Source organism: Rousettus aegyptiacus, unplaced genomic scaffold (genome assembly GCF_014176215.1).
Source record: "Rousettus aegyptiacus isolate mRouAeg1 unplaced genomic scaffold, mRouAeg1.p scaffold_m13_p_13, whole genome shotgun sequence".
NCBI lineage: Eukaryota > Metazoa > Chordata > Mammalia > Chiroptera > Pteropodidae > Rousettus > Rousettus aegyptiacus.
The window spans coordinates 5,597,385-5,612,653 of NW_023416288.1; the positions used below are offsets into that span (position 1 = coordinate 5,597,385).

A 15,269-nucleotide genomic window follows, 5' to 3' on the forward strand; every position below is an offset into this window, starting at 1 on the left:
CCAGTCTCAGAGAGCCAAGAACCCTGGGTATTCTGACGATGGAGATGTGGCACAAGGGCAGCTCTTTACCATTTATGAACCATTTAGCATTTCTTTTCAAAATTATGAGTTTAAAATTATCATTTAAGTATGAGCCAGCATCGGGTTCAGGGACCTTTTAGGTGCATGTTGCAAATTATAGAGTGTAAACTATACATGCCATCAGTGTAATAGCTGTTCTTCCCACAGAATGTGGGGGCAACCTGTGTTTCAAACTCCTTAAATTGAAATGAAATAAATATGTGAGAAAAGAAGCCATGAACTCTAGAATATGTTTCCAGTCTCCAGGGTGATATAAAATAATACCATTTTGAAATGGTTAGAATTACTGTTTGAGGACAGTCTATTGTCACTTGGTAGGAAGAAAAAATTCACATGCTCATTGTAAGCATTTGCACCAGTTGTTTTCCAAATCTACCCATTCATGGATTTTATTTGTAGTAGAAAAGGCATTTGTGGTTTCTTAATGTAATAAGTACATGCATGTATATACATACACACAACTACAAACACATTCTCCCATATGTTTAGCAATGATGCTATTGCACTTCAGATAAAGCTGAGACCTTAAATACATGCTTAACATGCTTAAATACATGCTTTCATTGTGGTTGTACATTTTTTATTTTTATTCTAGTCCTTTGGGTATCCTGCCCCAATGAATGATTTGAATGACTAGAACAGTTACAAAAGTGCTCTGTGGACATTTTCTCCAAATGTAAATTATTGGAAGGCTGTTTATATAAGTCATGAAAATCTTTAGTCTTGTGTCCTTTTAATCTTGGCAAATTCATCGTACTGACAGAATTCTGCTTTTTCTCTATGCTTAAAGAGTGGATTTATTTCCTCAGCTTATCATGAAGAAAAAGAGAAATGAAATTGTACTTTCAGATGGATGTAATTTAGCTTCTGCACATATTCACTGAGGTTTAACGCTTCTGTAGTTTTCACTCTTGAATTTGTCAAAGCTAAAGCTAAACAGGGCAATCCTCTCCATTTAGTTTTGGTGTTGTTTTGATAACATTAAGTTTATCATAAAAAATTTTTATTCAGTCTAACAATTTTATTTCTTTAGTACTGTTTGACACATGCACCTCCTTCCTGCACCATGTGCTGGAAACAATCACAGTTTATAAGAATTTTAGGACCACAATAGGACTCAATTATTTTTCCTCTTAATGTTCTCTATTCTGATGTTTCTATCCATAACATTCTTAACTAAATGGCTTCAGCATGAAAAAATGAAGAAGTTTTCCTATTGCCTCTTCTGTTCTACTGCTTGTTGGCTGCTAAGTGACTTCTGGAATAGTATTGCTGAAAGGAAAACCATCAAGGAAGCCTGAGTATCTTCAAAGATGACTCAGTGGAAGAGAAATATGACCTCTGACTCTCCCCTGTTGTGCAGACTCACAGGACCTTAGGTTTGGAGGAGGCTTGGAGGGGAAGTCACCTACTTCTCCCCTACACACTGCTGCTGCTTTAGGGGGAGACACCACTATCTCTGGGCCCACAGGACTGTTTTAATGGCCTTCTAACTGTGTCTTGTGTCTCTACTCTTGCTCTCTTCCCCCAATTTTATTTTCTACAGGCAGCTAGACTCATCTTTTAAAAATATGTCAGATTTACATCCACTGATTAAAACCCTCCAATGGTTCTAATGGATTTAGACTACGCTCCAGACTTCTTCCCAATGGGCATACGAAGCCCTGTGTGGCCTGGCTTCTGCCTAGTTCTCTGTCTTGGTCTCATGCTGCTCTCTCTGTTCACCACACCATGGCCTCACTGGCCTTCTGTGTATTTCTTTAATACTGAGCTCCTTCCCACCTCAAAGTGTCTGCCCAGACTGCTTTCCTCCTAGATCTTTTATAGATCTGGTTTCCTTCGATCAAACAGCAGTACCCTTCCCTTCACACCGACATTCCCATTTCACTTTGTTTTATTTTCTTTCCAGTTTAAAAAGAATGAGAAGCTTTTATGGGGGTGTGGAGTTGGGGGGACATTAGTTGTGGTCTTGCATTCTTCCTGAATCAAAGGCCAGCAACATTTTGCTAATCAGGTGTTAAGGATGCTTTCTTTGTGTCCACAGCCTGTCACTTTCAGGCTCCATAATATGTCTGCAACAGTCCTCTCATCTGCCTGTCCAGTATCCCTGCCACCAGAACAAAATAAAAATAAGACCTCTTATTCAAAGGCAGGCTGAGCAGTCACTTACTTATAGTGGATCCAGACTCAGGCCTGTTCAGGGAGCTGATGATGACGAAGCCAAAACCTTCGTTCTCTTTGCGGTGAATGACCACATCACTGGTCTGCAGGCTGTGGGAGGCGAAGCCTTCAGGGGGAGAGGCATTGCTACTGGGCACAGCGTGGTTGCTGTTGGTGTAGGTTGCGTAGTCACTGCGTGGAGAGCTGTGGTGGGTTGATACGGAGCCTGGACTCCTGCCGTTCTCTGGACAGGGCTCCCCTGGAACACACATTGTACACAGGCATTTGGTTAATAAGGGTCATGATGAGTTCCTCCTGTGTACTAGGTATTGTTGTAGACACCAGCGTTGTTACAAGACTGGTTGATTGGCTTCTATTCTCCCCAGATGTGCAGAGCATTTGAAGGGCTACAAACCTAGCTATGGAGCACCCCAGGTCCTAGCCCCTTTTCCACTTTATCTCATAGCAGATGTTGGTAAAACCCCTCATCAACTTCCTCTGTGCTGCTACTTGTTTGTATTTTCCTCTTGGCAAACTCCAGGACACAGCCTAGTTTTATTTATTTTTTGATAATGCTTAGTTTTAGATATTAAACTTCTTAGTTTTACAATAATAATTGACCAAATAAAATTGTAAAACAAGTGGGTGGAATCCTTAAGCATCCTTGCATAATAATTACTTAAAGAACTTCTAAAAAATATGCATCTACAGAGTCCGCCCATGGAAAGATTTTTCAGTAGATCTAGGGGAGATTGGGCACAGAAATCTGGATGAAGTTTCAAGACCACACTTTGAGAAGTACTGCTGTGGAAGACTTTGTTAGCCCAGGGGATGTCCACATAAAATGACCTACTGTAATTTTACTAAAGAGCCATGGTTTTATTTAATTTTGTGATATTCTGTTAGCCTAGATGTGTTAATTCACTTCGTGTAGGTAGGAAGCATCCTTCTTAAAGTAGTTTGTTCACTCTAGGATCAAATCTAACAATAATATCAAGCTAAAGAATGATGAATTTTGAGGCATTAGGGAAGTATGTGAGGCCTTGCTCATTTACATTCTGTATTATTACAAAATATACTTTATTAATCAACCAGATAAACCAAACCACTACTTCCATAATAAAGCAAGCATATTTACAAGGAAGAATGATAGAAAGTTGGCTGCCAAGAGAAGCTAATTTTTAAAATGAAAGTTGATCTGTCATCCAGAAAGAATTTTGTCATTTTAATCTAATACTTAGGTTTTGGTATTTTGATGAAAAGAACTGAAGTGGGTACCTAGAATACTGTAATTAGAAATAAGACTGTTTCAGCTCCATCTTACAATTTAATTAGTGTACTCAAAAGATTTTTATGAAACAGAAGAATAGTAGGATGGAAAAGAATCAAAATTAATGATTCCTTTTTGGGTCTGTAGATGTAGTCTCCTATTTAGAAGTCTGGAAAGCATCTCATATAGCAAGTTAAAAAAAATAGCAAAAGTTCCTAAGAAAGCTCTTAACTTTATAATATGCAATTCTATTGTGAAATGAAAAAGTCAGGGAGAAAAAACATAGACAACAAGAGAGGTTCTGTTACACTGATACCTGAAGAAAAAGGAACTGTGTTTATTCATATCCCTGGTTAAAAATGGCCTTACAAAAATGTATTCATTTCTTGTTTGTAATTATTGAATGAATAAGATCCAGGCTGTTGCTTATTATCATTTGAAGAATTTGATTTTTTTTTTCTGTAAAGAAGATTTAATTAATTAGGTTTTAATAAAAAACAAAACAAAACAAATGGATGCTCTTCATCCGTAAGAAATGTGCTGAGGTCGTAAACGAACAAAATGTCAATGTCAAAGCTTTTTCTTCTTTTCTACCAGAATTAAAACTGCCTGTAAAGTGTATCCTTCCTGCTAGAAAACATCATCCAAAGACAAGCTGTTATTGTATTGATGAGGCACATGTCCTTTATCAGTCCTTCTGTGAGTTGGAAATAAAGTGATTAGAGATAGTCAAGAAGAAGAAAAACAAACAAATTATTATGCTGCAACATTAAATTGAAAATCTCCCTGAGCTATTGGACCAAATCAGTAACTAAATGTCATAGGCAGTGACAAGAGAGATCTTATTTTCTGGCTGTCATGTTTCAGGGGGTTGAGAGCTGTAGTTGTCAGTAAAGTGGCAACAAAGAAAAATTATCTGTCTTTGCAATAAATGGCTGGGAGTGGCTCTGCCACAGATTCTACAGGGAGAAAGAAAGTCATCAACTAAGTCAATGTGAGTGGTCCCTGGGTAAATGAAAGAGTCAAAGGCATTAACAAGAAATCTTTCTATTGCTTTTCTTTCAACCTCTAGAACAAAGTTCTTTGTCTTTTACAAAAGGGGTCCTCAACTTCCAGGATACAGAGTGGTACTAGTCAGTGGCCTGTTAGGAACCAGGCCACACAGCAGGAGGTGAGCTGTGGGCCAGTGAGCAAAGCTTCTGTATCTGTGTTTGCAGCCATTCCCTAGCACTAGCATCACCATCTCAGCTCCACCTCAGATCACCTGGCATTAGATTCTCATAGGAACACTGGTTCCTGGTGCCAAAAAGATTGGGGACTGCTGTTTTACAACATGAGCACTTTTGAAATCAGGGAGTTAAAACGACTTTTAATCATTGATTTCATAGGATTGAATCGACTGGACGTTATTATCTACTCAGTTGGCTTCAGGTCCAAATGAGACTGTCTTCTCTCCAACAACCCTTCCTGGTATAGGACAGGAACATTATTGTTTTAGAATAATGTAGTAAAACGTCACAAAGTGACTAGATACCATGTGCAATTTTTTTTTTTTAATTCACTAATTCCCAGCATCCCTGACTTATCCTTTTGGCTCACAGGCAAATGGGTGTACACAATTCAGTCACTTAGTATCTACTCAAGTCAGATAACCAATTTTTAGGTTAAGCTTCTGTTTTGCCTCCAGCAGTCATACTGGAAATCATCGCTTTTTGACTGGGAGAGGGTCTTCTCCTGGTAAGATGGGAGCTGTTGACAATGTCCTATTGGTGAGATGGTTTCGATTAGAACAGTCAATGACTGTTTAAGGACTGCTCCTGGCCAGCATGTCTAGTTATTATTCCTGCACTGTGTTGACCTATACTTTGTTTAAAAATTGTTAAAATTGTCATTGTTTTTAAATGGGGAGATTTTACAGAAATATACATTTCCAATCTCTCTTGATATATTTGGTAATTATCAGCTAGAGCTGGCAAAGGGCTACTCCCTTGACTAGTTAGGCAGTTTGCAAATTACCACAGTTCCAATCATTCCCCAATGTCTCTTGCAAATTCCTGATTTATTCATTTACTTGTAAAGTGAGGAGTATGCAAGGCCAAAGGGACTTGTTTAACCAGAGCCCTTGTTTCCCTTCTAGATCACACACTAGGTACTAGGCCTCTAAGGTTCTGTAACCAAACAGACCTTGTCTGCTTCTGGGGTGTTGCCTGGGCTTCTTCTTAGGACTGTCCCCCAGAAAGATGACGCACTATAGATGCACATGTCTTATCTTGAAGTATCGCAGAGCAATGGGTATGTGTGTGGACAGAGCTTGGACATGCCAGCTGGAGAGTCGACGTGCATGTGTACCTTCAGGGTGCCTGATGGAGAAGAGGGCAGCCCATGGGCTGTGGCCCTGCCAATGTTAGGGGCTGGTCTGCCTGCAGTTTGCATACTTCTGGTTTATACTCATCAAGGCAGACAATGTATTTAAATGGGTGACATGCTCATAGACAAAGAATAAGGGAATGCATTTAGAATTAACAAAAAAGAATAGTACAGGACCAGAGAACCTACTGACTCCCTAAACACTGACTAAACTTTTCACCCTGTTGCCAAGAAAACCTTCCCTTTCTCAGCATTAGGCCAAGACTTAGACTTTCTCTTAGATGTTAGAGAAAAGACAATGATAACTTTAAGACAAACTCAACATGTTTTGATTAAGTCATAAAATTTTTTACATCACTTTTAGATTTATACTTTAAGAAGTTCCTCAGAGACCCCTTCTTTCAGATAAATAATGTGCATTCAAAATAATGCGACATTAGGTTGAACATCTCAAAACTGAACTCTTAAACATATAAATATTTATACTTGAATAATTGTAATAATTGGAGGCACTCTTGTACTATCCTTGGGGAAAAAACAACTAAATATTGGAGCTGGGGGCATGGATAAGACATCTCTCAAAACTAGTTTAAGGTACAAGATCTGTGGTAAAATGATCTGTTATATAAAATTGGATGCATTACTAAATGTTCCTTCCTTTACTTCACAATTTCTCATTTTTGAGGCTCTGGCTTATCACTGACTAATTGAAAATATTGCCTTTCTATCTTTAGTGTGTATACTTTTTCATATTTTAATATTTGGAGCAGGTTTACGTGTTATTTAAATTTTTGCCCAATGTGACTTACCAGTCTGTACCTCTCACAATAAATATTTTAATTTTTTGAGCAACACCTAAAAAGCTAGTGCCCAGTGTCTTCTGAGGTGGGAAGGACATTTGAACAAGCTGAGGAAGCATAAAGCTGAAGAGTATGATATTATGATGTCCCTTCTTCCCAGCTCTTTCTCCATAATACCGCTCCTTTTTTCTAAGAAGGTGGCAACACTGTCCCTTTCTTGCTCATCTTCCGTCTCTTCATGGCTGATTACTCACTTCCCTTCAGCTTTCAACCATCTCATCATAAGCCAGGCTTGCACTTCCCACTGCCTTTGCTTAGGAAAGCATAATAATAATGATAACAACAACCTTTGAAAAGACATCTCCACTGTCATATCCATTTGTAGTTGTCCCTTTTTACTGCTGCAGAAATGGCAGCTATGAGGAAAAGCTGTCTTTCTATGTGTTTTTTAAAAATCTGTTTTATCCCGTTTCTAGGCATTTACTATTAAAGTATCCTTTGCTGAACTTAATCATTTTCATATTGATGAAGCTTTCAAGGAAGAGTGGGCTGAATTAACTTGGAAACTCTCCTGGTGAGAATGAGCAGTCTTCAGCAGAACATTTTCAAAAATTAAATGCACTCGAAATGCACTTGAAAGCCTAAATGAGTAAAGTTGGTAAGAACCGCAACAAAGAGCATCTTCACGGAAGTCACATAATCTACAAATTGCAAGAATACATTTTTGTAGCATTTGGCATACACTCCAATAGTTTGGGTTGGGTTGATTAGAACAAAATTTAATTTCCAATAATCAGCTGGTGGCAAGAGGAGCATGGAATTATGTTGGTGCATTGGTTTTGCACTTTGCAGTGTGTTTCCTTGTAAATCAGGTATCTTTTAAATTTATCTTAAGGTTACAGAACATACAGTACAGCAACCTTTAAATAAAAATCACTTCGTAGGGAGAGAGACAGTCAAATGTTAACTAAGGAAACACTGTCTTCCTTCCTTCTGGCATCTCATCCAAGGATAAGGCATAATTCAAGGTGTTTTACTTCTTTGGGTCAAATGGTATGCTGGGAATTTCTGAAGATTAATAGTACCTCTTAGCAAAATCTCCATTCGACACAAGATATGTAGCAGTCTCTACTGGTGACAGGTAACAGTTCTTTCTGATTTGCCCTTTTAAATAATCCATTGCTCAAAGTCTAGTTTCTAGACGAATAGAATAGAAAAAGATTTTTTGTTTGACTAGTAAACCTTATTCTCTTGAGTCATTCACAGCCTGTGATTAGCCAGTGGTCCTTTTTTTTTTTTTTAATTCAAATATGTTATAATAATAACACATATGAAGGACTCCTTATGTTTGGAAGTGACATTTGCTAAAAGTTGGTCTTCGATTCACTGGAAGTGGTGATGGTGGTAGAGTGAGGGGAACCGAAAGTGGCATAAAAAAATCAGCGCTGGCCCCAGAGATGACTCTGCATCATCACCAACTTGCTGCAGACTGCTGGGCAAGCTTCTGTACCACTGGGCCTCAGTTTCCTCACCTGTTATACGAGGGAATTGATGTTGCTAAAGTCCCTTCTAATTCTAGCATTCATCATGCTGTCTGAGGAGCAGTCAGGTTGCTGAGCAGAGAGGCCAGCAGGCCGCTGGGGCAGAGGCGGCAACAGAACAGCGTTGGAGCTGCTGCTCCCGTGATTCACAGAACAAAGTGCAGGCAGTTTGGGACTATGTTCTCAATGTTATTGAGTGCTCAGGTTATAAAAAATAGTGTGATGCTTGTAACGGAGTTATTCCTTAAAAATATAAATTTTGGGGGGAGGTGGGGTTAAGATGATAAAGAAAGAAATTTATTATGACAATAAGGGCTGACTTTTAAAAGTCTGTCTTTGGTGGATTCTTTTATGAAGTTGGGAAAATAGATGTAAAGGAAATAATTACTTCTAATTTATCTGTTTCATAAGTTTGGAGTTATATAAATTGGATTTCCTCAGAGTGATGTACAGCTATATTTCTCTAAATCAAGGTAATAGTTTTAATGTTACCTCTATCGGACCCTACAGTGGAAGCTAATTTTCCATCCTCCTTGCCTTTTTATGGTATCAAAACGCTGTAGTTCTTGGTTTATAGACACAATGAGAAACATTTTAAAAAGCCATATTTTTCACTACTATAATGTTCTTATAACTAGCATCTACCAAAGAACATACACATCTTAAATTAGCCCCATGCTTTGCCTGAAAATTTTAACGACGATGTCGAAAATGTGGGCCACAAAGACTGCTTGGAATTGTACTAGGGGGGTGGGAATCTGCACTTTCAAAATTAGTTACATTTGAAGTATCTAGGTTGTTCTCCTCCCCCTTGTTTAATATGGAAACTGATTTAAAATCTTGTTTCAAGCGTCTTTATCATGTCTCACAAAAACATCTCATCACCTAACCCTCCACTCTTGATGCTGGCTCGGGCTGCATACCTCCACATAGCACCTTTCTTCTCACAGTGAGGTTGACCTGCCCGTTCCGGGCTGCGTGGTGCATAAGGTCGATGACATAGCGGTGGGTCTTGCCGGCCACTGGAATTCCATCGACGTAGACGAGCTCGTCTCCTGGGTGTAGGCGGCCGTCTCTGTCGGCTGAGCCCATGGCAATGACAGCTCCAATCAAAATCTATAGAAGCAGTGAGAAGGAAAGACCATTTATATTTCAAGCATTACACACACACACACACACACACACACACACACACACACACACAGATATTTGGTGGAAGATTTTATTCCCACATTTTACCCCTTGCACCAAACCTGAGTACATACTTGAAAAATGAAAAATAAGAGGCTGAAGAATGCCCTTCCAACTCTCCAGGTTGTTACCTCCATCTAGAGAAATATATTTTGAGCTAGCTGCTGAGGTCATGAGGTTTGGGGCTCCCTTGTTATCTGGCTCATAAATGATCACCCTTAAGAAAATTCTAAACCTGAATAATCTGATGCTATTGGCCACCACGCATGGGCTCTGAATTGAAACGAGTTGGAGATTGAATCCTGGCCCCACTTCTTGTTTATGTTGTCTTGGGCAAAGCTCCACTTCGGTGAGGTTTAGTTACTACATCTGTAAAATGGGGAAACAAAATAATAGGACCTACTTTATGAAATTGTTGGCAAATTAAATGAAATAATGTATACAGGGCATTTAACTTTGCTTATGGCACATAGTGAGTACTCAAAAATGTCATGGGAAACTAGCTGCTGTATATTATAAAACTCTGATAAAAGTTCCAAGTGCTTTGTTTATTCGTTTGTTTGTTTCATTTATTTGTTTGCTTTGCTTTGAAAAACTTAAACTAAGAAGAAAAAGAAACAAAATTTTTGTTTGTTTTTTCCTGGCTAGTTGACTTACTCAAAAAAATTCTCAGTCAAATCACCTCCATATTTTAGCTATTTTTTCCATTAACATTTCCTCAGAGTACTGTCCTTTGCACAAAGGACATTCCCAGTTCTGTCTGTCCCCTGAATGTTTCTACTGTTTAGGTGGCTATCATATCAATGAGGAGGTACACATCTGGGAAATGTGCATATTATTATAATTCCCTGAACCAGGGACTATTATGAAAGGCATAACATAAGGTTTCCCATTTTGTATTAGAAACACTCAATTTAGTGTCCATTAGTAAGCCTTATTTTCTTTATCAGAGGAAAGACAATAGTACTTAATATTTTAGTTTTGCTGTTTAAACAATTTTTTCCAACTCATGGAAGATAGACAACCTTTTTCTTTTGCCATGCAATTTAGCCATATAGCATCTAAAGGCAATAATTACTATTAGCCTGATACAATTACAGAGCCTATATTCTAGGTTTTATTTTAAATCTTTATAAAATGATCACTTGCTTACAGATTGATTTCTTTCAGGTCCAAAACCTCCTTTCAAATCTCAAATCTGTGGATTCCAGCTAATTTGCAGAGTTGCTGCATTGTGAATTGCAGGTGTGCATATCCTCAGGCTCGGCAGCAGAATGATTTCTTTGTACTTGGTCACACAGCTCAGTGTGGCCTGTGAACATGGCAACTAGATATAAATGCCCAAGACTTCTCAGGTATGTACAAAATTATAGTCTGAAGGGTTTTTCCTCCCCCTGCCCCTGACGACTTCACAGCCTTGGTCTACTGAATAATAGCTCCTTTTATACAGAGGAATAAAAATTCCCCCCCACTACAGCAGCTTTCCCGTAATTCTGGAAGGTAGGGTGGGATGGGGAATAGATTTGCTTCCATGTTGAATATTAGTGCTCTGATGCATGATTCATTATCGCTCTCACAGGAAAGGCCTCACATCTCCTGCACTAGATTGGCTAGTGACACAGTGCAGTCGCTTTCCTGCACCCTTCTGTACCTATTTGCTATAGTCCAGCTGTTGGACATGCTTCTGACAGTCTCCATTTTCCCTTATTGTCATGCCAACCTGAACTGATGAGTTTCTTTCTGAAGGTGTTCCAATCTATTCTTCAAAAGTCTCAATCCACTAAGGAGTGCTTCAAAGATTCATTAAGTGCTTTGTGCAAAAGCCAGTTAAAATGAATGTTTATGCTTTTCCACCACCCCATGAAAAGCTGCATTTAGTTGAGTTAGCCCAAAGAAAATGCTTCAACCTTTAGATTTCCTGTATGTGTTAGAAGGGTAGTTTATAGGTGGTTGTAGAGAAAAATATGGCTTGTGAGCTTCTTGGCTGGTTAATTATCAACTTCAAACTATATTTCTGATTCCAATTGATCAAATTGAACCAAAAATTAGGTTACAACTGAGAGAACCACAGTTGCAATTGGGTCCTCTAAAGAAGTTGTAAAAATGAAATTTTACATTGGAAAAATTCCTGTTCCTCTCTTGTTAAAGGGAAATAGCAAAGATATACAGATACCACTGAAGTTATCTCCTGTGCTACTAGCTTAATATCATCCATTAAAAGAAAAATTCCAGTAAAACATCTGCTTTTCTGCTGTATTGCAATGATATGAGGTACTTTCCTCACTAATTAATTCATTCTTCCAGCAAATATTCAATGAGTCCAGGGACACTTCTAGGTGCCAAGAATCCATCAGTGAGAAATACGCAAAAATCACTGACTTATGGAGCTTCCATTCTAGTGGTCAGACAATAATAAATGTAATAAATCTGTAAATTATGTTGTATGCTAGCAGGCATGTACCATGGAAAAAATAGAGCAAGGTGGGATGGTGGGTGGTGTCAGTTATGTGGTGTTAGAGTTGGTTAGAGCTGGCCTCTGAGAAGTCAACATTTGAGCAAAGACTGAAGTTTCCAGGACAAATTTTTTAAAACTTGAAGCTTTAATCTTCAATCTTTAGTATGTTTTATCAAATATTATATATTTTTAAATAAACTACATTCAATGTACACTTCAGTGAATATCCAAAAAGTTGTACATATTCAATATACTTTAATATAATTTATTGAATTATATTATATATTATATAGTATTATATAGTAATTATTTGTATATGTAGTATGATTACATTATATAATCCATCCTCTTACCTTGTTGTTTTTAAAAAAATGTTGCCATAGCTATTAAACACACTTGAATTGAGCTGAGGGTGGTGATCTGGAGTAGGCATTAGAGCTTCCTGTCCTTTAGTTATATATATGTGTGTGTTACATTTGCTCCGTCTATCAGGAGCTGTTGTTGCCTTTGCTGGGAAGAGGCTGACCACATGCACTGTCATAGCTTCTCATGCTGCTTTTGTTCCTCAGCCTTTGGCCCTTTTGCACCTTCATGCAAGGTATGTTACTACTGACACAGAGCTCTCTCTACTCAGAAAATAATCCACACTTTTTTTTTATTTCGAATATACTTTGTACAATCGCCACATTCTATTTATTTTCTGTCTGCCACCGTAACTGCAGTGACTAGATAATCTATGATTCCTTCATGCACTTTAAGTCATATTAGCTTCTCAAGTTCACTTAAGCTCTTAAAAACATGCCTCAAGATATCTGATCCCTTAAGTCAGTAGTTCTCAAACTTTAGGGTTCATGTGGATCATCTGGTGAATTTGTTAAAACATAGAGTTCTGGACCTACCCCTGAGAGTCAGATTCTACAGATTTGGGGTGAAACCTTAGATTCTTCATGTTTAACAAGTTCCCAGGAGATGATGGACTCTCCTGGTCTGTAGATCTGTCACTTTGATTAGCAAGTTTTTAGTATTCCCATTTGGTCACAGGGTCTATGGTCTCACTTGTCACATTCCGAGCCCACTGAAGGACTGTTCCTCTGGTGCCTTGCTTGAGCCCGCTGCCCCACTGGAGTAGTCACTTTCCAGGCTTGCTGAGTAGCCTGGCTCCCTGGCCCATTATGTTACAGTTTCCTTTAAGTCTTGCTGATCTCTGGCTACGCTGGCCAGTGAGCCTTTTCAGCCAACTGGCCTTGCTCTCTCTAGCCTCAGTGGATTCTTCAGCCTTTGTGGACCCCTCAGTCCCACTCATCATTTTTCTTATTGTTCTTGGAATTCTTCATCTTGCCTCTACTGCTTGTGACAAAATAGGTCAAGAAAGACACCTCCCCCACCCCCACTTAATGAACAACTCACCCATGGCCTTATCTTTCCAACTGCCTTCTTTAAAAAAAAAAAAAAAAGGAAAAAAATCAAAAACAACTCCGCAACTCCACTTTTTCTTATAGGCTGTGAGGGCACAGAACAAAGCAGAGTATTTGATATGAAATAACAGCAATTCAAGTAGCTGACATCCTAGTAAGCCAGGGGAAAAAACTAACACAAAAAAGGAAACAAAAACAAGTAAGAAAAAAAAAAACAAAATGAAAACCACCTTTGCAGGTCTTTTAATTCCTTTACTTCTTTCCTGCACTACTTAATGCTGGCCCAACTTTAGTAGGGCTGATCTGCGATAATTATAGACCGGGATGGCTTGACAATGAGGCAAGCAGACTTCAGGGTCTTGCTTTCTGAAACTCCCCCCAAGTATGCACCAGACTCTTGTGCCAAGGAACATGTCTATCATGATCTCTCTCTTTCCTTCAACAGTTTTTCTCCACACAGGCCTTTCTCCACTGCAGTGTTTCCCAAGTCATTCCATCTTGATGTCTTTCCATCTCTTTTTGGCTCACAGCTGGAAATCTCATTTTCATTTCTTTCTGGCAATTTTTCATTTCTTTCTATTTCTATTGTTATTTAACTGTGAAAAGTATTTCCCCTTGCAGAAAAAATGCCCATATGCTTTGTCTGAGCTGGCATCCTGCTGTTCAATATTTGCCATAAGCTGTGTTGTGATGTTTAATGTGCATCCTGAGATGTCAATAGCATTTCGTATACATGGAGGCAGAAACACATTTGACGTAATTTACTAGACCTCCTGTGGTTGGGGACCAAGTCACCTCACGAACCTCTCTCTTTGTAGGATGTCAGCAATTAAATGAGGCTAGCTCATTTTGTTTGTATTTTATCTCTGGACTTATAAAAGAGGAAAGCAGGAGGGAAAGGCTCATGGGAGATCTTTACAGTAGACTTGCTTTTCCTAACATGGTTTTTCTGAGAAGCAATATTCTGGTCTTCAAGACATAATTTTCTGGCTTTGCGTGCTTGCGAGATTTTGGGTTCTACTTTATAGCTTAACTGTCAGAATTGTAATTTGCAAACGGAGCATGTCTTAAATCATTCAAATGAAAGAATAAACTGGAATAAATCTAAATAAACACAATGAGGATAACCAGCAATCCATGTAATCTGAGGAGACTTATCATAAATACTGGATGGCTGGCCACTGGAGGGGAGAAGGGACTTTGGAATGCAAAGCCAGCATTCAGAAGGTTGAGAACCTGGGAACCTATGTACCAGTCAGGCAGAAAGCTGTCCTGAGGGTGGTGGTGACCATGGCTGCAGTCACACACTTGAGCTTCATTCTGAGCCATATGTACTCCACTTGAGTAACAACTCTATTGTTCTGTGCCAAGCAAAGTTCAGGCGGACTTCTCCCTTCTTTAGCCGGGTAGTGCCTTCTCTGTGATCGGCAGGCAATCCCTTCTACCTCTGTGGGAGGCGGAGACCAGTTCCGACAATATTTTCCAAATCTGGTGTTATTTTATCTCCAAAGCAGACAAAGCGTGAGTCTATGGGGTGGGGGTGGGGGGGGCAAAGCAAAGTAAGAATTTTATATTTCAAAGGTTGTATTGAAGTATGAGAAGGATGGAAATGTTCATGAGCCTGACATTTATTTAATAATTTAATCTTTAATTTGTATTTATATATAAGAGAAGGAACCTGGTAATATTTTCAGTGCCAGGGCCTACAAAAACTGTGATCTGGTTCTGGCTGAAGATTCCTTTGGTGTAAAATATTCATCTTCCTAATTTATTTTAATCTAATCTTCTAGGATGAGAGTCTCAAAGATAGTAAACAAGATAAGCAAAATAGGCACCAGGGAGTTTTGGGATCTGTGGTCATGCTCCGTCTAAAAGGGACCACTGCTTAGCTCAAGGCAGCAGTTATGGAGAAAGGCAAGCTTGATGTTACTAGATGCATTTTTCAAGAGATGAAAATCTGAAATTTAAAAAATGTGAAATAAACTGATG

The 15,269-nt window shown here is 38.8% G+C and overlaps 1 protein-coding gene across 7 annotated transcripts in view; it reads right to left on the reverse strand.

Moving 5' to 3' along the window:
• The window catches only part of MAGI2 (membrane associated guanylate kinase, WW and PDZ domain containing 2), a 1,221,159-nt gene that overhangs the window by 123,081 nt on the left and 1,082,809 nt on the right, over window positions 1–15,269 (reverse strand). For all 7 annotated transcript variants that reach the window (XM_036231069.1, XM_036231070.1, XM_036231071.1 and 4 more), the window contains 2 exons: window positions 9,143–9,335; window positions 2,252–2,500 (listed from right to left, as the gene is read on the reverse strand). In XM_036231069.1, the coding sequence (XP_036086962.1) occupies window positions 2,252–2,500; window positions 9,143–9,335 (442 nt within the window). The remainder of the gene's footprint in view (window positions 1–2,251; window positions 2,501–9,142; window positions 9,336–15,269) is intronic.